At 34.4% G+C, this 24,031-nt stretch overlaps 1 protein-coding gene across 2 annotated transcripts in view; it reads left to right on the top strand.

Moving 5' to 3' along the window:
* The window catches only part of TRIM33 (tripartite motif containing 33), a 113,350-nt gene that overhangs the window by 62,547 nt on the left and 26,772 nt on the right, over positions 1-24,031 (top strand). For both annotated transcript variants that reach the window (XM_038561828.1, XM_038561827.1), the window contains exons 5-9: positions 16,586-16,702; positions 19,343-19,457; positions 21,513-21,659; positions 22,130-22,247; positions 23,657-23,931. In XM_038561828.1, coding sequence (XP_038417756.1) covers positions 16,586-16,702; positions 19,343-19,457; positions 21,513-21,659; positions 22,130-22,247; positions 23,657-23,931 — 772 coding nt within the window. The remainder of the gene's footprint in view (positions 1-16,585; positions 16,703-19,342; positions 19,458-21,512; positions 21,660-22,129; positions 22,248-23,656; positions 23,932-24,031) is intronic.

The following is a 24,031-nucleotide window of genomic DNA, read 5'->3' as shown; positions in this document are numbered from 1 at the left end:
TCAAGGTCAAGAGTGGCATGCTCTACTAACTGAGCCAGCCAGTTGCCCATTCCACAGCTGAATTATTAATGTGAGAATGAGAGGTAGACATTTTTCAGCATACAAGGATTCAGAAACTGCCTCTCATGCACCTCTTTCTGGAGTGCTGTTAGTGTGATCCACAAAAATGTTAGTAAACCAAGAACGTGAATGGTGAATTGTGAATATTGGAATGTCCAGAATGACATCTATATAGTAGTTAGTTTAACTGAAGCATGGAGACTGAGGATATGTCCAGGGAAAAAATGAAAAAGTGGAACTACTTCTAATATATTTGGTATTGTTAGGTCATTTAAAAAATAATATTCACAAATTTTTGACACATCTGGTGAAAAATGAGATTTATTAGGAATTGGTAAATTGAAAGTTAAGCAGAGGGGAACCGAGGGCACTCATTAATTTAAAAAACTTTAACAAAAAAAGAAATTATTCTTAAAAAAAAAAAGAAATTATTCTTATTATACTCCTTGGCTTGTCCTTGGGCAGAGTATTTACATGGTCATTTATTCAGCAAATAATTGTATGCCTACTGAGTGCTAGCCGTGGTATATTTCAGTGAAAAAAATTAAACTCATTGCCTGCAAGGACCTAATTTTTCATAAGACTCAGACAAATAAGTAATATATCAAATGTTGATTGTTATATAGAAAAATAAAGCTGAGAAGTCGAGACAGGATATGTGGACATGTGGATGTTTTTATTTTATTTTATTTAAGTTTTAAAAAAGATTTTATTTATTCATGAGAGACACAGTAGGAGGGAGAAGCAGGGAGAAGCAGACCCCATGCAGGAAGCCCGACCTGGGACTCTCTCCCAGGTCTCCAGGATCACGTCCTGGGCTGAAGGCGGCACTAAACCGCTGAGCCACCCAGGCTGCCCTATGTTTTTATTTTAAGTAGGATGATTTCAAAAGGCTTCCATGATGAAGTTGGCTTTGAGTAGAGACTGAAGGAAGAATGGGAGCAGCTCTACTTAAACTTGGCCCAAGGGAGCATGTTTTAGATAGAGAAAGCAACTGGCAAGGGCCAGAGATAGTAGCATCCTTGATTTCTCTGAGGCTCCATAGTCTGAATGGAATGAACAAGAGGAAGATTGGTATCAGGTGAGGTCAGAGGGGCAGAAATGGCCAACTGTTGAGTGCTTTGTGGGCCATTGTAAGAATGCTTGCTGGCTCTTAGTGGGACACTTAAGCTTTGAGCAGTGGAATGATTTAACTTTATTGTTTTGAAACGGTCTTGCCATCTACAATGAGGAAAGATTAAAGGGGTGCAAAAATAGGATTAGGAGATAAGGCTGTTTTCAGTAATTTAGACAAGACAGTGATAGCTTAGACTAGAGTGCTAACATTGGAGATAGTAAGATGTGGTCATATTCTACACATATTTTGAAGTTGGATTTGATGCCTGAAACTGTGATGTATGGATTTGCATTTGTATGAGTTATATGAGGGGTATCACCAACACCAAGATTTTTGGCTTGTATGTTACTAAGAGTAAGTGGAAGGATAGGATTGAATTTACTGAAATGGAGAAGACTATGGGAAGACATGGTTTGTTAGACATTTTTATGGAATTGGTATTTAAGTTTTGGCCATATTAAATTTGAAACCTTAATGTAAACAACTATTTTAATGATAAAATTAGATTAAGCATGATAGAAGTAAGGAAGATGGTAGTATAAATGTTGAATTTTCTTCACTGTCTAAAATTGATAAAACTGGGGTGCCTAGCTGGCTTGGTCAGTAGAGTATGTGATTCTTAATCTCAGGGTTATAAGTTTGAGTCCCACGTTGGGTGTAGCAATTACTTAAAAAATAAAATCTTTTTTTTTTTTTAATTTTAAATAAGTAAAGTTGATTAAACTATTTAGGCCTATGATTTTAAAGACATCCCATAGCCCTGCCCCCATCCTCACAGGAGAGAGTGTCCTCACATTTAGTGAGCCCTCTCAGATTTCTGTTCCATGAATTCTCATCATAGAGCAAGATGGAACATATACATTTGGAGTGAGTTTGCTTCTCCTGAGATGAGGGTCATAAGTAAACCTGCAGATTTTAAGACCGCACAATTCTGACTCTTTTTTCCTTATGTGGGATGAAGATGTGGTTGACTTGATTACAGTTTCTTCTAACAGATTATAAGAGGAAGCCCCAGGCCCCACCCTTCTTTACCACCATTTGCACTTCTTCATCATTACTTGCTTTAAATTTATGAGGGCTAACATTACCATGTTCTTTATCCCTATTTGTCACCCAAGAAAAGTCCCACATTTCCAGGTTTCCCCTCATCTGCCATAATTTAATTCCCATAGGCTCTGCATGTGATAGTTGTGTCTCTGCCACACTGTTCTCTGGGATTCATGGTTTGTCATCAGCAGGATCTCTTTATCCTCAATCTCTTTTTAAAATCCTTTTCTGTGCTTTCTCTGCTATAGTGGAAACAAAGCGGTAGGACACTGCTTCCCCTGCAGCCCTCTTCACTGGTGGCTATATTTTCTTTGATATTTCATGTATCACCAGACCTGGAGATGTATAGTCAGTCTCTTTGCTGTTTTTAGACCATTCTTTATCCTTCCTCCCTAAAAGTCTCCAAATTTTAATCTTACATCATCATTTCTATTCCTCATTGGTGCTGTCATAGAAAAATCCATGGGTCATTTGATTTCATCTCTTAAACAGTTCCTAACTCAGAGGCCACCTGTAGATAGTACTGTTGTCTTAATTCCTGGAGTTTTTTAATATACACAGACATGATCCTCCAGATACTCTAGTCTTTGTGTTTTTGAACTCCTTTCTAAAGTTTATGTCCTTTACATTACCAGTCACATCCATGATTGTACACTAGACATTGGCATTTCCAATAATTATATTTAATTTCAAGTGACCACATCTCTTCTCAGTCTAGCACATTCTACTTAGTATCAGACTTCCACAGTTTTTCACTACTCAGTGACTTTTAATCCATTGATAGTACTATTCTTTCACTTTACATCACTCTTCTGTGTCTTCACTTAACCCTTTTCCAGTTTAATTTCAGGCTAATCATTTTCACTCACTCACATTTAGCTTTGACTCCTGTATCCCACTTGGTCAAACTCTTGGTAAAACCACAATCTTGATTAACCCACTTGCCTTCTGTCATGCTTTGGTTATGCAGCGGAACATCATGGGAGAAAAAATGCATGACACCAACCAATCTTACTCTCATTTCATGACCACTTACCTTAGGTAGATTCTTAATGTTACCTGTCAGTCATACTGTGCATTAACAGTGTTTCTTGTTAGCATTTCATCGTCCATCCCCACTTCCAGATACTGGGAATGCTTCCTACTTCATTGAGAAAACTGAAGAAATACAGAGAGAACTTCTGCAGACTTCCCCTGCCACATCTACTTGTCTACCAGTTATTCCCACCAGTATTTTAATATTCTGCTATTTTTTCTTCCGTCTTTAAAAATGAGAAGGTAAAACCTTTTCTTTAACCCACTTTCCCTTTGGGCAGTTGTCCCTGTTCCTCTTTGCAGGAAAATATTTTGAAAGGATTGCTTGTAATCTGCAGTCCCCTAATTTCTCCTGTCTCATTCTTTCTGTCAGTGTTTTATCAACATTGTTCTTTTCAAGGTCATCAATAGCCATTTCATTACTAAATCTAGAGGTCATTACTTGGTCATCATCTTAATACTTGACAGTTCAGCAACATTCGACATGTTTGATCATTCCCTTAATACATGTTATTTACTTGGCTACCAAGAGACCACATTCTTTTAGTTTTCCTCCTATCACACTAATTACTTCTCAGTTTCATTTGCTCATTTTCCTTCATCTCTTAATGTTGAATGTGCCAGGCATTACTTCATTATCTACAGCTACAGATTTATGGCTTTAAATACCATCCATATGTTGATGATGTCCAAATTTCTATTTCTAGCTCAGTACTCTCTACTGAACTTTCAGATTTGTCTATTCTATAAACTGTAACATCTCTTCTTGAGTGTCTGCTTTTTCAAATATAATATATCCAAAATAGAACTGATCACTTCAAATCTTTTTCACTGGCAGACTTGCCCTATCTCAATTTTTGGCATTTGCATTTTTTCCATTGCATAAGCCGGAAATCTTGGCACTATCCTTGATTCCACAGTTTTCTCATACCCAAACTCAAACTTACCAGAACATCTTTTTGGCTCCCCCTTCAAAATATATCCCTGAATCTCACAATTCCTTACTACCTCATTGCTATTAGCTCCATTATTACGAGGCTGATCTCAGACACTATCATTTCTAGCCTGGATGACTGCAGTCCTCTCCTTAGTTATCCTTATGCTTGTCAGTGCTCTCCTTCAGTTCATTCTTAAGTACTAGAGCTCCCTGCTCAAAACCTTCAGTGGCTCTCCACTTTAGTCAGAGCTAAAAGTCCGATTCCTTACTGTGGCTTGTATGTTCATACATCTCCTACTACTCTCCTCCCTCACTCTTGTCTTTTGTTGTTTCTAAAACATGGCAAACATGCTGCTGTCTGCCTGTTTTCTGTATGTGAGACTCTTCTTGGTCCACTTGTTTGCATAGCTAACTTCCATATATCCATCAAGTCTCTGTTTGTCAGTGAGATCTACTCTGATCACTGTGTTTAAAATTGTAATTTGTCCCTTTACTCCTAATCCTCCTTATCCTGTTTTGGTTTTCTTTTTTTATATTGCACTTACCAGTTTCTAAACATGTTCTGTAATTTGCATCTTATTTTTTGTCTTTTTTCTCATTAGAATATAAACTTCATGAAGATAGGCATGTGTTTTATTCACAGTGTGCCAGGAGCTGGAACAGTATTTGACACACATTTAGACATTTCATCTATTCAACAAATACTTATTTAGATATAGGAATAAAAGAGGTGATAGACCTGCCTGAATATAGGAGTTGTCAGTTATATCTGTGTATTTTCATAGAAATTAATTTTTAATTATATAAATTGTTGAGGGCTGTGTCTTAATTGGAGACCCCCCTCCCCCCCCTTTTTTTTAACATTTAAGTAATTTCTACACCTAGTGTGGGGCTTGAACTCAAGACCCTGAGCTCAAGAGTTGTATGCTCTTCCAACTGGGTCAGCCAAGTGCCCTGTGGAGGCCCTAGCCTTTTCAGTTTTTTTTTTTTTTTTAAGATTTTAATTATTCATGAGAGACAGAGAGAGACAGAGACAGTAGCAGGCTCCCTGATGCAGGGAGCCTGATGTGGGACTTGATCCCAGAACTCTGGGATCACTATCTGAGCCAAAGGCAGGTAGACGTTCAACCACTGAGCCACCCAGGCACCCCTCAATTGGAATGTTTAATCCCATTACATTTAATGTAATTATTGATATGGTTAAGTTTAAGTTTATCATTTAGTTTCATTTTTTATTTTCTGTGTTCTTTTTTTCCTGTCGTGTTTCAATGTAGTAAAACTTTTTGGTATTTCATTTTACATCCACTTTCAGCATTTTAAGCTCTAATTCTATTATTTTTTTTAAAACATTTTATTTATTCATTTGAGAGAGAGAAAGAGAGCAAGGGAGCATGAACGGTGGGGGGTGGGGCAGAGGGAAAGGGAAAAGCAGACTCCCCACTGAGCAGGGAGACAGACCAGGGACTCAATCATAGGACCCCAGAGATCATGATCCGAGCCAAAGACTGGTGATGCCTAACCATCTGAGCCATCCAGATACCCCTAGTTCTATTATTTTTTTTTTTTTTTTTTTTAGTTCTATTATTTTAATGACTGCTCCAGAGTTCATGATACCCAGCTTTAACTTAAAGCCTCCGTAAAGTATTGTACTGTTTCCTGCTTTATGAATGCAGTAACCTTACAAACAAAAGGATAATTCAGTTTATCAAACCCTTATCTTTTGTACTAATGCCATATCATTTATTTATACATACCTTATAAATCTTGCCTTACAATGCCTTCTTTAAAAAATTAGTTGACTTTGGGGTACTTGGGTGGTTCAGCCCAGGTCATGATCTCAGGGTTGTAAGATCAGCCCCACATCAGGCTGTATGCTGAGCATACAACCTGCTTGGTGTACTAGTATCTCTCTCCCTCTCCTTCTTCCCTTCCTCCTTCATATGCATGTTCTCTCTGTGTCTCCTCCACTGCCCCCCAAAAAAGGTATCTTTTAAGAAAATTATGAGAAGGAAAAGTGAAATCATAGGTTTTTATATTTTTCTGTTTATTATCATTGCTGTTTCTCTTTATATCTTCTCATTTATATGAGTTATACTATCTTTTATTATTTTCCCTTGCCCTGAAGAATATCCTTCAGCATTTCTTTTTCCGCAGGTCTGCCGCAGTTAATATTTCTAGTTTACATTCACCAGAAAATCCTGTTTAGAAGGATGTTTATACACTAGATATAGAATTCTAGATTGACATTTTTTTCTTTCAGCATTTTATAGCTGTCATTGCTTTGTATTCTGGCCTCCTTTGTTTTTAATGATGTCATCCATTTTATTCTTACCTAAATGTTGTGTGGTGCTTCTCTGGCTGTTTTCAAGATCCTCTTTTTCTGTGGTCTTTACCATTTGACCATTATGTTTTAAGCTATATATTTTATTTGGTTCATCCTACGAGTGGTTCACTCACCTTCTTTGCCTGTAAGTTTATCGCTTGCTTGCTTTCTCTCTCTCTCTCTCCCTCTTTCTTTCTTAAAGATTTTATTTATTTATTCATGAGAGACAGAGAGAGAGAGGGCAGAGACATAGGCAGAGAAGCAGGCTCCATGTGAGCCCGATGTGATACTGAGTCTCGGGACTCCAGGATTATGCCCTGAGCGAAAGGCAGACGCTTAACTGCTGAGCCACCCAGGTATCCCACTTTATCATTTTCATCAAATTTAGGAACTTGGCCGTTATTTCCTTAAAAAATTCACCCCCCCAACCCCTTGCATTATTTCTGTCTTCTGAAACTTCAAGTATTGTTTTGTACTCTAGGCTTTGATCATTTTCCTTTAATCTATTCATTTTCAAACTTTATAATTTGAGATTTGTGTTTATTTGAATTAATCCTTCAGCCATTTCCCATTTACTACTGCCAAGCTCATCCTGTGAATTATTTCAATTATTGCACTTTGCTGGAATTTCCATTTCTCTTTTTATAGTTTAATTTCTCTGCTCAGATTTTCTCTTAGTTCACTCACTGAAAGATGTTTTCATGTAAATTTTGAATAGACAATAACCCATTTTAAATCCTTGCGTAAATACAACATCTGGACCATCTTGGTGTCAGTTTCTATTGAACTGTTTTTCTTTATTTTAAGTTATATTTTACTGTTGGTTTTTTTCTTTTTACTTTTTAAATTTTTAAAATTAAAAAAATTATTTTTTACTGTTTCTTTGATGCCTAGTGATTTTTAAATTGAGGTTTGGGATGTTGTGGATGTTACGTTATAGAAACTTTGGATTCTTTCCTGTGTAGACTGTTGGTTGTTATTCTGTCAGGGGGTTAAGTTACTGGCTGATCACCTTGATCTTGTATAAGCTTGGTTTCCTCTTTTTTAAGGGAGGGTCTATGGAAAGCCCAATGTATTTCCCAAGCCTCTCTAACTTGGTTGGACTCAATTTCTAAATTCTGTTTCTTGGAAGATCTTGCAAGGGCTTGGTTAGATTTTGTTAGGACAGGGTAGACATAGAATTTATTCTAAGTATATATATTTTTATTATTATTATTTATTATGAATAAATAAGCTTTAGAGTAGATGTTTTTCAGTCCTAGGTGTAGACCTACCTAGAAAGCTTTAAAAAAATATTAATGTCTTAGTCTTACTCCAGACCAGTTAAATAAGAATTTTAAATTACATTCTGGGTATCAAAATTTTTTACAGTATGTTACAAATACTGGTAAATCACCTCAGTTACTCATTGAAGGTTGATAACCTCTACTTTAGAAGAACCCTTTGCCAAACTCATTTTTTCTCTCTAAATTCTTGCAAAGTTCCAAGAAACTTTCAGATAATATCTAAGTTGCTGGTAAAAATGACATATAAATTAATATGTACTATCATTATTCTCAGGAAGCTAGATCCAGAGCTATGGTGACAAATCAAGATTTCCTGTCCTAAATATATTGTTTGCTTGCCTGCCTCCCTCCCTCCCACCCACCCTCCCTTCTAGTAGGCTCTCTGCCCACTGCGGGACTCAGGACCCTGATGTCAAGGGCTGAGCTGAGATCCAAGTCGAATGCTTAACCAACCGAGATACCCAGGTGCTCCCAAGTATATTGTTTTCATATGGTACATTTATTGTCAGAGTAAAAGCAGCTTGTTGCAGTATTCAGTATTCATTCAGCTCTTTTGTTCAGTAGATATTTGAGGGCTGACCATTGTACTAGATACCATGCTAGGTGATGACTATATAATAATAATAACTGAGACTGTTTTTGCTATCTTGGAGAGTTTTAGTCTATATGTGTCTTGAGATTGAATATATGGTTCAACTGTAGTTCACTTCAGTGATTAACTCTGAAATAGAGTTAATTCCTTTTGGTTTTGCTGAAAAAAAAAAAAGTTGTTAACTTTAGTATTATAGTTTGTGTGCCTATCAGATTATCTTAGGAACTCATAGGTATCAGATTCACTTACCCAGCCGAATGATTATTTATGACTAGAAAGAGAAGAATTGGTTATCTCTAAGAGTTAGCTTGATGAGAGGAATATTAGGAGGGAAGATTTGAGAAAGAAACATATTTAGAATAATCAGTTATCCATTTGGCAAAGGGACAGGTCATTTGAGATGTGTGTTGGTAAAAATGTTAATTGGTAAATTATTACAAAAGTAAAAACTCGGTTGGTTGGTCATTTTCCTTTGCAGCTATGCAAACATGCCTTTGGTAACTTTATGATTCATCTATGATTTCTGCATGGCTGGTTCCTACCTTTGAGATCTCAGGAACCCTTTTCTCGGTTTCTAATCTAGAATTTTTTGCCGCTTGTGTCTTCTCTATCACATAACTCTATTTAAAATTTTGTTTTCTCCTTAATTAGAATATAAGGAAAGGAAGAAGAAGACGAAGCTTTGTTTTTTTTACTATGGTATCCTTACCCTTTAAATGCTTCTTGGCAAATAGAATTCATTGCATGTCATTAACGACTGCATTCTTTGAAAAAGTTTTAAAAACACAAGACTATATATATATATATATATATATATATATATATATTATATATATATATACACACACACACACATACACACACACAGAATATATATATATACACACACAGAGAATGTGTATATATATAGAGAATATATATATAATATACAGAGAATGTATACATATATATAGAGAGAGAGAGAGAGAGAGAGAAAGAGAGAGAAGTACCTAAAAAGTACAGTGTAAGGAATGACTAAAATATCTTTGTAAATCTGAATTTTTGTTGTGTTTACAACCTTACTATTTCATAAATGGAACTGCTGGGTATTGCTTTTAGTTCTCTGCAAAGAATTTCTGAGACACTAAATGGCATCATGATTTAAGAAAGTTTGGGAACCTCTTGGCTATAGTTTATCCATTATTTTATATTTATTTATTTATTTTTAAAAGGTTTTATGTTTAAGTAATCTCTGTATCCGCTGCAGGGCTCAAACTCAGAACCCCAAGATCAAGGGTCATACACTCAACCAACTGAGCCATCCAGGCATCCATTATATATTATATTATATTATATTATATTATATTATATTATATTATATTATATTATTATATTATATTATATTATATTATATTTATTATATTATATTATATTATATATTATCCATTGCCATATGGACAGTAACTTGGGTTGTTTCTACTCTGGGCTACTGTAAAAAATAGGAATATTTCTTCCCATCTCTAGTAATACATATTTTATTCTGTGTTTCTCTAGAATATATATTTTGGACAGGAATTTTAAAAATTGTTGTTGTTTATTTTAAGTAGACTCCACACCCAACATGATGTTTGAACACATTACTCTGAGATCAAGAGTCATATGCTCTATTGACTGAGCCAGGTAGCCAGGTGTCCCTTTTGGATAGGAATTTTTTGGTTACATTTATTTTTGAGCTATAGACTCAGGTTTTCTGTATCTTCTTGCTTTAGTTTTGTAAAGTTACATTTTTCTGTAAATTAGTCCATTTTATCTAGATTTTCAAATTTCTTGATACAAGTTTTCATTGTTATCTTTTTAATGTCTTCAGGTCTGTAATAATGGTGACTTCTTTTTAATCCTTGATATCAGGTATTTGTGCCTTCTGTTTTTCTTGATCATCTTTTCTAGATTTATCAGTATTAGTCTTTTCAAAGACCCAACTTTTGGGTTATCTCCACTAAATTGTATTTTTTCCCCACATTATTTTGTATATTCATCTTAATTCTCCTTTCTTTATGTTATTATTATTATTGTTATTATTACTTATTTTCTTGAGAGAGAGTGATTGTGCATGAGCAGGGAGGGGGTGGGGAGGAGAAGCAGAGGGAGAGAGAGAGAGAATCTTAAGCAGACTCCACACCCAGCCCAGTGGAGCCTGACCCAGGGCTCAATCTCATGACCCTGATACCATGATCTGAGCGAAAATCAACAGTGTGACACTTAACCCACTGAACCACCCAGGTGGCCCACCTGTTCTATCTTTATTAGTCTGTATATATCTTTTTTTTCTTCTGGCCATTTTTAAGATTCTTTTTTTTTTTTTTTCCCTATTGGCTTTAAGCAGTTTGGAAACTATATACTTTTGAGTAACTTTCATAATGTTTCTTGTACTTGGAGGATGTTGAGGTTCTTAAATCTGTAGGGTTATATTTTTTTTATCAAATTTGGAAAAGCCTACTCCATTATTATAATTTCTTCCAGGTTTTTTCCCTTTTTCCCCATTTGGAAATGCTAGTTATACATATTATATATTATTACATATTACAGTTGTCCCCAAACTCAATATTCTTCTATCTCTCCACTGCTGTTCCCCCAACCCCCATGTTTTATTTTTTTCCAAAATCCCATTGGGTTTGGATGGGATTAACAATAGATTGGACATTATAGAAGAAAAGATAGGTAAATTTGAAGACAATATTAGAAAGCAATAGCCTGTTGTACTACTGAAGTCATGCACAATTGACCTATCAACTGATGTCACTGTGTGCCCTTTGAGATTTAAAGTTGGTTTTTATTCTCTGTTCTGTTTTTTTTTTTAAAGATTTAGTTTAGTTTAGTTTTATTCTATTTTCTATCTGTCTATGTATCTATCTATGAATGAGGGACATAAAGAGAGAGGCAGAGGCATAGGCAGAGGGAGAAGCAGGCTCTCTGTAGGGAGCCTATGCGAGGGTCAGTCCTCATTCTGGATCCTTGGGATCGTGACCTGAGCCGAAGGCAGAAGCTCACTCACTGAGGCACCCAGGTGCCCCTCCCTGTTCTGGTGATGTGAGAATCCTAATGTCTTCCCCAGGCTTTCGTGAAATTTCCACCCTTTTTAGGTTTTCATAGTTGCTCAGAGTCCTACTCTGTGCAACTTTTTGTGAACTCTGAATGGCTTATTATCATTTCATATAGAGCTTTAAATAAGGAACATAACCTCATTTTAAATTTTTCTTAAAAACATGAGGTCTTCGTGCACAGTAGGACCTTTGTTATTGAAGTTTTGAAGTTTAACATTGTCATAATGCAAATCATGTAAAATTACTGCAAAAAATAGCAATGACAGCTAATTGTAAGCCATTACTATGTTCCAGTAAGCAAAGTACTATGCTTAATAAGTGCTTTGTGTGTTTTGACCAATTTAACTCTTGGACTAGTCCTATAAAATAAGTATTATATATTTGTCTGATTAACACACAGAGGGTTATCAAAATTATCCATCTGTTATTAGTGTGAAGCTGGTAATGGTATGTACATCATTAAATTTTTCTAAAGATTAAATAAGAGAATCCATGTAAGATACTTATCACAGCATTTGAAAACATAGTTCTCAAAAGATCCGTTGCTATCTATAGGTTAATAAATACCTAGATATAGTATGTTTGGGATTTTTTTCAAAGTAATCTTGAGGATAGAGCAGGAGGGGATATCCACAAACTTGGGTATAATAAATGCATACCTTTGAAAATGGATGATAGGTTCAGTAGAACTGAACCTTAAATATATAAAGTTTTATGTCATTTTTAAAATGGAGTACTGAATTTAAAAAGAAACTGTGAGGCGCCTGAGTGGCTCAGTCAGTTGAGTGTCTGACTCTTGGTTTCGGCTTAGGCCATTATCTTGGGTTTGTGAGATTGAGCCCTGCATTGGCTCTGCACTCAATGAGGAATCTGCTTGAGATTCTCTCCCTGTCTCCCTCTGCCTGTTGCCTCACACCTGCATGCACATATGCTTTCTCTCTCTCTCAAAATAACCAAAAAAAAAAAAGAAAGAAAAAAAAAAAAAGATACTGAGCCAGAATTATTACATACTAGTTTTAAAAAATGTTTCCCTAGATACTCAGTTTGGTTATAAACTAAGATGATATATTTTCCTAGAAGTGCCAGAGTAAAATCTTACAATTGTTAAATGCTGACAATTACTAAATAATACTGTGATTACTTGGCAAGTAAAGTAGCATCCCTGTATAGCTCAGGATCTAGTAAGACTAAATGTGCATTCAAAAGTTACAGTTTCAAGTTACTAGATAATTCTTTCTCAGTCTTTTTAAAAAAATGGTCCTTATCTCTCAGTCTTTACTTAGAAGAACTGTGTTTTCAAAACTTTCTTAGCAAACTGCATTATTTTTCATTAATAAAAAATATATGATTATGATGTTGATGTCTGTTCCAAACTATATAACCAGTGGTATATATATTATACTGAGTTTCTACAATTCTAATCAAAATCACAGAAAGTCTTACCTAGCCTGCCTGTACTAATAAATCATGGACCTCTGTAATTTTTACCTACATGTTTTGAAATACTGAATATAGCTCATTGTGACTAGAAACCCTAGGTTAAGAATCACTTCTACTTCATATACAAGATTAACACCTAAGAAATGGCTCTTGTGTATTTACATAGTGATCAAAATTATAGTTAAAAGATTTATTTATTTATTTTGGAGAGAGAGAGAGAGAGAGCATGCATGCAGGGGGGAAGTGCTGAAGGAGGAGAGATTCTCAAGCAGATACCCCACTGAGTGCAGAGCCTGACTCAAGGCTCAATCGTAGGACCCTGAGATCATGACCTGAGCCAAAATCAAGTTGGGACACTTAACCAACTGAGCCACCCAGTACCCCTAATCAAAAATATACTTAATCCGTTTATTAATTATCCTTTTTCCTCCCCGTTTCTGAAGTATGTCAACTATAATTTTGATTTGAAGAAAATGCAGTGTTAGCTTATTCTGTTAGCTAGGAGAATCAGAAGTAGCTTGTAGCCAGAACTACTTCCATATTGCTTTTTTGTTGTTCAAAATCCAGGTAGTATTTTTCTTCTAATAATATAATTGTAATTAATCAAGTGAACAGAGACAAATCCGATTATCGCTTTTCATTCAATTCCTTAATGATTCATTGTTCGTTATTATCTGAATGCACCTTAAGAAAATGTGCAAGTCTTGTTAGCATCTGGTAATTCTCTACTTTTCTAGTTTTACTTTCTTTTCCTGAGCCTTAAAAATGACAGATAGTTTCAGAACTATTACTTCTATACACTCAGATTTTTTTTCCCCCGGTGGGAGAACTTACCTTCCTCTCAAATTCATCTTGAGCACTAACTTACTCATACTTAAACATTCAGCTCAGATGTCAACTCCTGTATAAGGGGAGGAAAGAACACATACTTAAATGTAGGTATATCATAATGTGTTTGCTTAATACTTGTTCATATGAATCAACAAGATATTTCTAGAAATAGGATTCTGAAACATTTATTTTGAGGTGAGAAGATAAATTTGTAAGGGTTAGATTTTCTGAATTACAGTTTTCTGAATTATGAGACTAGTTGAGCTTTCTACCAGGTGCCTTTCTATTACTGACATTACTGACATAACCAAACTGCATCAAAAGATCTTTCTCCCTCTCGGTCTCAAAGGTTAGGATGGTAATCTCCTATTTCTTCTTCATTTGTACAGATTTTACAAAGTAAAGTTTTATTTTGGACATAGAGAAATTGTGGTGCAGGGAATAAATCAAATATTCTTCAATGAAAGAATGAAATGAAACAAAAACAACAATCTTTGGGTTACCAATCTAACAATAGATAGTTTTTTGTTTTAAGGTTTTATTTATTTATTCATGAGAGACAGAGAGAGAGAGAGAGGCAGAGACACAGTCAGAGGGAGAAGCAGGCTCCATGCAGGGGAGCGCGATGTGGGACTCAATCCTGGGACTCCAGGATCACGCCCTGGGCTGAAGGCAGGCGCTAAACCACTGAGCCACCCAGGGATCCCCACAATAGATAGTTTTAATTAATTAATTAATTAATTTTGATAGTTTTAATTTAAAATTAAAATACCCACATCCGTTTTTGCTGTTTAATATCTTACACAAATTATAAAGTGCTAGACTTTACAGACAAGATTTTGGGTGTTTTGGTTTTTGCTTTAAAAATGAATTCTTAAAATTGTTGAGTGATCAATTTCATTATGTGTATTTTACTACAATTAAAAAAAAAAAAAACTTAAAGCAGCCCACAAAATAAAAACCTCACTTGCTGAATGTTCTCTATTACACCAGGCCTCATATTGCTGTACACTTTGCCTCCTACACTGCCTTTTTTTCCTTTACGTCTTGAACCTGAGCACGAAGCAAACTTTTCCTTCCTCGTACCGAACTTTCCTCAGTGTTCACAACTTTCATAGCCTTTTCTCCTATGTTTACCATAAGTGAGACCTTCACTGAAGACACAGACATCTAGGTGCTCATAGTCTTCCTCTTAACGTCAATTTCTGCCTTTACTTTAATAATTTTAGTACCCCCATAGACAATTGTAACTTTGTCAATATCTTGAACTCATTTCCAGTGTTCTCTTGATTGTGCCGTAGCTAGGCATCTAATTTTTAGGTCATACCCATGGACCTTACTTTAACTGGAGCCATGTAAACTCCCAAATAACCAAAGGTGCTGATCTGACAGAGTCCATTGTTCAAACTTATTTGTGCAGCTGTGCCAGCTAGTGTTATTTTCTGATTCCTTATCTGGGCTACTGTCATTGAGTTCTAGCTAGTCATCCTGTTCTCTCTTCTTCAGATATATTTTTTATATTTCTGACAATTTTCCTGGAACATAAATCAGATTATAACATCTTGGTTAGAACTTTTCAAGGGTTTCCCATTACTGAGAAGATAAAATCATTATACATTAGCATGGTATACCCAGCTCTTCACAGTCTGATTCGGGTTTTATTAATTATTATCTTATATTCTGACCTTTACATGGCTTTCTTTTGGCAAAATTGAAGTGTTTGTAGTTCCTGAAATATGCCTCTGTATTTAGCATACGAAAATACCATTCTGACTTCTCTGTGAAGCTTTCCTTGGTATTAAGGCTGGCTGGCTTATGCACTAGGTTCTTGTTGTGGATTATATATATATATACCTCCACTATACCTGTTACCTCACAGTATGGTATCATTTTGTATGTGTGCCTATTTATTACAAGAATATGAACAGTAATGGATTTTTCTTTTTACTCATGTGACCCTAGCATACAGAAGAAGCCCCACAATATTTGTTGACTTAATGAGTAATTTACACAAAGGAAATAAACCTAGGAAAGAAAACCATTCTACCTTCCTAGTAGCCAAAGAACTGTAGTCTCTACTATCAAGTCTAAATTTTCAGTACAATAATATTAGGAAATATTGACATACACTACTCATGTTGACAAAGTAATAATAAAACTGGTGTGGTGTTTGCGATTTTTAATTGCTATAATTCTTTTGGAAAAATTTGACTATATAGTATGGGGAGCTGAAAAATTGTTTCAAGTGGTGATTGTAAAGACAAGATAAAAGTCAGAGGTCAAATTGCACATACATTATGATTATACTTTTATTTTATGTGTATATATTTTAAAAGATTTTATTTATTTGAGGAGAGAGAAAGCAAGCAGGAGGCAGGGCAGGGAGAGGGAGATGCAGGCTCAATCCCAGGACTCTGGGAATTTACATTACAGTGGTAATAGTGGTTTTATGATGTTAAAACTATGGATAGTTTTCCCACTTTTGAAAATATTTTCTGTAATGTTATATTTTATGGCTTAAAATGTACACAACTTATTCTGATATTTGGATTTTTTAAAAAAATGTAATTCTGAATCAAAATTCTAATTTAAGAGCAGTTGAATGGTTTTTAAGTTAATTTTTTTGGTCTTGTAAGGGTTTCTCTGGCTCAGGCCAAAAGGGAAGGATTGATAGTTAAAAGTTGGTATTAAGGTAAGGTGTGTGAGGCCGAACATAGCATGTTGATGATTTAAGTAAAGTCTTAAATTTGAGTCACGTAGCAATTTTTCACTTTTTAAGAATTTTAATAGTAGATTTTCTGTTTTAAATGTAGTATTTTTTTGTTTGTGTGTTTAAGGTATCAGTTTTTGGAAGAAGCTTTTCAAAACCAGAAAGGTGCAATTGAGAATCTATTGGCTAAGCTTCTTGAGAAAAAGAATTATGTTCATTTTGCTGCTACTCAGGTGCAGAATAGGTAAGTGTGTTGCCTTAAAACCATAATTTCACTTTAAGAATTTTTAAATACAGTAGGTCCAGTTTAAACTTTGTGTTCCTTTTATATTAAGCATATATAGAAAACATATTTTTGGAAGGGTAAATGCTCTAAGTTTGAGTTTGCATTATAATGTTTGTTAAATAAGATTTAATTCACCAGTATTTTGAATACTCTTTACATTTTTGGTTATTTTATAATCCGTAAAACTAGACTTTGTAAAAGCCTTAATTTTAACTGTGGAAAAAGCAATTAATACAGAGTTGAATTAGAAAATTTAACTTTGTGGAAGACATAGTATAGAGTGTGAAGAATGGTGGGCAAATATGTACCTTCCCCCTCTGTAAAGTAAGAATTGAAAATACTATTTCTCTTAGTAGTAGTAGTATAAGATTTACGACTAGCGGTTTGTGTCACATATTAAAACCCTCAAGATTTTAGCTATTTATTATTTTTATCAATAATAGCATCAATATTTTAAAATTTTATTCAGGTTCATTTCTAAATGAACTAAATTTACTGATAAGGCAAGTTGAAATCAGTTCCATAAATGAATACATATTGTTAGGTGAATACATCCTTGTTAGGTGAAGACTTGGTGTAGAAAAATGAACACTTGGATCTGGCATAATTAAAATCTGTATATTCCTGGAGGTATGAGTAGAATCAATAAATATTTTTCAGTTTCACAAATATTGAGACTTAAAGTACTTCTAGAATGTTAAGATTAATTTATGATATTAAAAATGGCAATACTCAAATATTAAATAGATGAATGAAGAGTACATTAAATATTAGACTAAAAGGTGGTAGAACTTTCATCTTAAGTGATGCCAAAAGAAAATAAAGGTTACTCTGAGGTAATATGTAACAATGCAGTTGACCCTTGAACAACATGGATTTGAACTGAGAGGGTCCACTTATATGCAGATTTGTTTTCAATAAATACAACATTTTCTTTTCTCTAACTTGATTGTAAGAATATATAATACATATAACACATAAAACATATTCATTGTTTATGTTACCAGTAAGGCTTCTAATCAGCAGTAGGCTATTAGCTAAGCTTTTGGGGAGTCAAAGGGTATACATGGATTTTTGACTGCATGGAGTTAGGAGTACCTAACCCTCCACTTTGCCCAAGGGTCAACTCTATATACTTTATATATGCTAATCATGGATGGTTAATTGTCATGAAAATGCCAGGATGTTTCAAAGTTACTGCTATGTTGGGTAATATTGGGGAGGGTAGCTATCTTTTCATAAATCACAGATGAATGTCCTTTTCAAGAAAAGGATAGTGAGTTCATTTATATGGCAGTCCCATATTTTTATACAGATATTTTGTATGTATGTTTCTGAATCTGTATAGAAGTAGAACAAGAAGTTCATGTGTTAATGCAGAGAGTTGGGGAGATTAATGATTTCATATCCAGGAATGTTTTTTTTTAAGTATTGAAATCTCCAGTAATACTTCCCTTTAGACACAGTGTGTAGACACAGTGTGTAGTGACCTCCTATCTCCATTATTTAATGTACATTGATTTGTTGTTCTTCACAATTGAATAGTACATGCTTGAATTTAATGAGAATCTGACTGTGGCTAACTCTTCTCTTTTCGCATGCTTACTGTTTCAGTCTTGGGCTGAATCATTTTAAGTTAGAGTCCTACATTATCAATAGTAATTAGCACTCTTATTTTTAAAAATACATCTTCCACTTACTTTAGTAAGGATAGAATTGAATAAAATTTTCAAGTAAGTGCCCAAACAAGCACTGATGTATAGACGAAGGAAAATTACATTATTATTACTCAGACTGTCTTAAAGTTACTCAAATTTGAATTGGGCAAATAAAAGACGTTTTAGAGATTGAAAGTGTGAGTAATGGTTTGTAAAGAAGTAGAATGTATAAAAGTTGAAGGCTAATTTCTTTGGTTGTTTAATATTATATGTATTTATATTGTTGTTTAATATTATATATGTTTATATTGGTGGGCTGCTCCCCTTCCCCCCCATAGGTATCAGCTATTTCATATCTGCAAACAAAACTTTCATCACCAAAATGGGAGCCTATACTTCTTCTAAAACACCTAACAACTCAACAAAATGAATTGAAGATGTTTTGGGAAGAACCTATGAAAGGGGGGCATGTATCAGAACCCACATTTGAGGTGGTTAAATTATAAGTGAAAATAAATTCTAAGTTTAATTCCTATTATTTCAACAGATAATTACTGTTTGCAACATTATTCTTTTGCACATTATTCTTGAAAAGCATTAAGCAGATCCGATGCGCCAGATTTGACATTAGACAGCAATTATGGAGTCAGATGTTTATATATCACATTGATGTCATAGGAACTAAAGGAGATTGCCATCTAGACTACTAAACAGGCCTTTATGAACTTAATTTAATACTAAATATTTAATCTGTTCTTTGTATAAATAACTTGTTTCGACCAAATTGAGTGCTCAGATCTACCAAAACATAAGTTGTACATTTTGACAGAGGTTTTATTTTAATTATTCACTTAAGTGCCCAGTTGGATGAATTTCTGTAACAGTTGATTCAGAGACATAGGATAAGTTGATAACCTAATGATGCATTTCTCTTATTCAGGATAAAAGAAGTAAATGAGACTAACAAACGAGTAGAACAGGAAATTAAAGTGGCCATTTTCACCCTTATCAATGAAATTAATAAGAAAGGAAAATCTCTCTTACAGCAGCTAGAGGTATGGTTCAAAGCCAAAATAAAAACAAAGACTGCTTCTCTTGCGCTTTAGCTGTTTTAATGTTTATTGAAAGCTCTTTTAGATTGGTTGGGTGGGGGCATGGAAGTAAAGAAAATTAAAAACATTTAAAAATTTTCATTTCCTATTAGAAAATAGAGCTTTATTGAGTTAATTTGCAGCCCAATTTAATAATAACTGATTTTAGCTGTATAAATGAGAAGATAGTGTTGTCCTTTTAGAAATGAAAGAATTATTTCTAAAGTGTGATACAAAACCAAGACAAAGCCAACCTGCTACATCCTCCCCAGCCCCTAAGATAGGGCCTCAATTTAACTTTTACACGTGAATGTATATTGGGAGTCAGCTTGAGTCATTTGTGTGTTTCATTTAAAAAATATTCCATAGTTTTGCTTAAAATGCACATTTCAAAATTTATAAACTTTAAAATCACAGATAATTTTGTTGTTGTATTGTTTTTGTGTTGCATAATTTGAGATTAATATGTAGATATAAATTTTTAGATAAGAATCCAGTTAATTTGTGAAATCCAAATTAAGTTTGAAACTACTGACCACAGTTCATTGGTTTTCCAAATTTGGTGCTCTTTAATAGGCTCAGATAATATGGGGCTGTATTTTCTGCACCACTAAATGGTAGCAATTTAAACTGTGTATTTGATTTTTTTAACTTCCATTACTATTAACCTCAGATTTTCCACAGTAGTTATTTTTTTCTGCTCCATTCCTTTATAGAACATTGTGTGTAAATACTAGACACATAGTTACACACAAATGAAAGAAATTCTGTTGGCAGTGTTATTTCTGAATTTTGTTTTTTTGAAAAATATCTTTTTATTAAGACTCAGTTGTGAGATGAAAGTACTCTCACACATAAAGTTAGAGATCCCTTTTCTGTTGTACATCCAATCAGTGTATATAACTCTTAATAGATTTTTGTTTTTAAAAGGACTGTGTAAATGGAGAGCACCGGAGCAGCAACTATTTTTGATAACCTTTTACCTTACTGCAAATACATTTTAACTATAGGTGTAAAATAATGTTCTTAAACCATGTCAAGAACTTTTGAGTGAAAAGATGCCTCTTTATACAAAAATACCAAATGGTAAATCTGCCACATACTCCTAATATGCTGAATTTAAACAGTAGATGTTTTCTAGTATAATACATTCTTAAACTTCGTAAAATAGAATTTATTTTCCTAAGCTTTGTGAAAGGGATGATTTCTAGGAAAGTTGTGAATCAGCTTCTATCAGTTGAATACTTTTATCCCTTGTTTTACATTACAAAATGAGCAACTTGTTTTCTTAGGGAAAAAAATTGTCCAGTAAATCAAGTTGAGGCATTAAGAAAATGGTTAAGTACCAACTATAGTTACGTTGTTTGGTGTACCTAATGTCGAAGTGTGTATAGAACATCATCTATCGCTTCTGGGAATTTAAGTTCCCAGGTAGTTTATTTTTCCTTTGCAGCATTTCTCCCCCCACCCATTGGTCCTTCAGCTCTTACTTACTTTCTTGTTCTTTATGAACTTTTGTCTTTTCAAAACTTTCCCTAACTGTACTCTTAGAGTGTTGGAATTTACCTTTCTCATTTTGTCTTAAGTATTTAAAGGAATAGATTTTAACTTTAGCCTCATGCTACACCAGTAGGTGGCAGTGGTAACACAAAATTTTCTTTGGTCTGAAACGAATATATCAAATTTCTAAATGTCAGCTCATTGTGTCATAGATTCTGTATGTTGGATCAGCCTAATAGATACTATTTTTAACAAAGACATTTTATCTTCTGAAGGAAAAGAGAGAACATCAACTAACAATTTCTGTATGTGGAATATCCCTTGTTAGCTTTGAGAATGAAGTTTTAGTTCCGCTTTTGTTAGTGACTTTTCTTTTGATCAGAAGCTCATTAAATAATGAAGTGCTTGTCAACTTATCCTAATTTTAAAAAATAATGTAGGAATTTGTTCATTTATAATAAGAATCGTGAGTTGAAATTTTCATATAGAATTCTTCACTGAACTCTTGTTCTGTTTCAGAATGTTACAAAAGAAAGACAGATGAAGTTACTACAGCAACAGAATGACATCACAGGCCTTTCCCGACAGGTGAAACATGTTATGAACTTTACAAACTGGGCAATTGCGAGTGGCAGCAGCACAGCACTACTGTACAGCAAGCGACTGGTGAGACACATAGTATATTTATGGTTTTAAATTGACTTGACATTAATATACTTATATTCAGTTAACTGCACTTTTTTAAAGTATAGATTTTGTAGTTTTGCATATGTAATCACCACTATGTTAAGATACAGAAAATTTCCATCACCCACAAAAGCTTCCTTGTTCCCTTTACTCCTGACCCTAGGCAACCATTAGTCTGATTTCTTTTATTTTCTAGAATCTCATATGAATGGAACCAGACAGTATTTATTTTCCTGAAAATACCTGGTATCATAATGCAGTTTATCACCAGAAATATCAGAAGTTCAAGCATGTGCATTTGATTGCTGATATAGATAGTCTTTTAATCGTGTACTGTCTCATCTGAGATTGACATTGTGGGGCTTGATGAGCTTTTAATGTCTTTATCATGTGTGATTTCTCAAGTGATACTTAAATTTTTAAGACTAATGTGAATTTTTTCCTTTAAGATTACTTTTCAATTGCGCCATATTTTGAAAGCACGGTGTGATCCTGTGCCTGCTGCTAATGGAGCAATTCGTTTCCATTGTGATCCCACCTTCTGGGCAAAGAATGTAGTCAATTTAGGTGAGAAATAATTAGTTTCATGAATATAACTGGGAACACTGAATTAGGAGAAAGTATCTAAAGCAAAGCTTAGATACTTAAAATTTAAATTCACTCTTACATGTAAACTTCTTGGAAAATATGTTCCTCATCGGAAACTCACTTGAGCTGTGTTCATAACATCTTTAAGAATGTTGAAAGTCTACTAATTTTAGATTTAAAAAATGTTTATCATTGCTAACTACCCCCCCATCTTTTAAAATTGATAATGACTGTTTCATGTCGAAAAGTTAGCAAATGGGCCTTTATTCTCTTGAAAGAGTTTATTAGATGCTTGGTAATTTGTATATTAGTTATACTAATTATCCACTGGAGGAGGACCTACGGGATGCTGATGTGTCTGAAAGTCAAATACTGAGGAATGTTTGAAAGCTAAGACTAGCTCTTTTCCACACGAAAGAGGAATGGACTTTACTCTGTTGCTCCTCAGTGTGGACCTGTGGACCACAGGTGAAAGTTACAGGGAGTCAAACAGCTCAATTTAAAACAAAGACCAAAAACTTCCCAATGATTAGAACTGTCTACACATTGAGTAAAGTCACTTTCAAAATAGTCAAGTCCTCACCATTGGAAGTTGTAAAAGCAGAGGTGGATAGATTTCTGTAAAAAAATAATTTTTGTGTATTTTAAAATTTTACTATAGCCTTAGATCAGGCATTAGCAAACTGTTTTTGTATGGCATGGCAGCTAAGTTTTTTGTTTTTGTTTTTTTTTTTTCACATTTTAAAGAGTTATAAAAACAAATGAAAAAAAAAAAAAAGAATATGTGACAGATCTTATGTAGCCTACAAAGCCTAAATTATCTGACTCATCAAAGGAAATGTTTGCCAATTCTGCCTTACATCAGACCTTCCTAAAATTTGTTTTCTATTCCTAGAAAACAAGAGCTCTGTGAGAGGCAAGGAAAATTGTCATTCTAGGGACATAAGTGGTTAAAACATTCCACGTTTCCACAGAAGACAGTTCTGGAGCAGTGTCATGCTCTCCCCTGCAGATTTTGGCAATTCAAAGGCAATGGCATCAGCATTAGCAATCTTAGGTTTCCTTGAATCTAGGAGAATGGATTTTGACTGACTAGATGGGCCTCTTCTGATAATATCTCTTTCATATCTTTAATTTTTTATGCATTTGTGTAAATAAAGAATAAGGGCAGGCGATATATTATTCTGAATAATCAAAAGTCAATTATTTGGCTTTGGACTGTTTCTGATCTTCATTATCTTTAAACCTAGCTTCTATCTCTGCTGAACTGTCAAAAGCTTTGAGTGCTGATAATTGTCAAAGGAAAGAGGAAAAGATAGTGACTAATCCACAAAGTAGATAATTTAATCGTTTATATGCAAATTATTCTCATTTTTTAAATCCTTCAGGTAATCTAGTAATAGAGAGTAAGCCAGCTCCTGGTTATACTCCTAATGTTGTAGTTGGGCAAGTTCCTCCAGGGACAAACCACATTAGTAAAACCCCTGGACAGATTAACTTAGCACAGCTTCGACTCCAGCACATGCAACAACAAGTATATGCACAGAAACATCAACAGTTGCAGCAGATGAGGATGCAGCAACCACCTGCACCTGTATCAACAACAACAACAACAACACAGCAGCACCCTAGACAAGCAGCCCCGCAGATGTTACAGCAACAGGTGAGTATTATATCATGCATGACATTATTGATAAAGATTATGAAGGCCTCAAGATTATACTTCTGTCCTGTACGGATGAATTTACACATTTCAAAGTTAC

The sequence above is a fragment of the Canis lupus genome, chromosome 17, assembly GCF_011100685.1.
Source record: "Canis lupus familiaris isolate Mischka breed German Shepherd chromosome 17, alternate assembly UU_Cfam_GSD_1.0, whole genome shotgun sequence".
In the NCBI taxonomy this organism is placed as follows: Eukaryota; Metazoa; Chordata; class Mammalia; order Carnivora; family Canidae; genus Canis; species Canis lupus.
The sequence above is the reverse complement of the archived record's forward strand: the minus strand, read 5'-3'. Positions and strand labels throughout refer to the sequence as shown.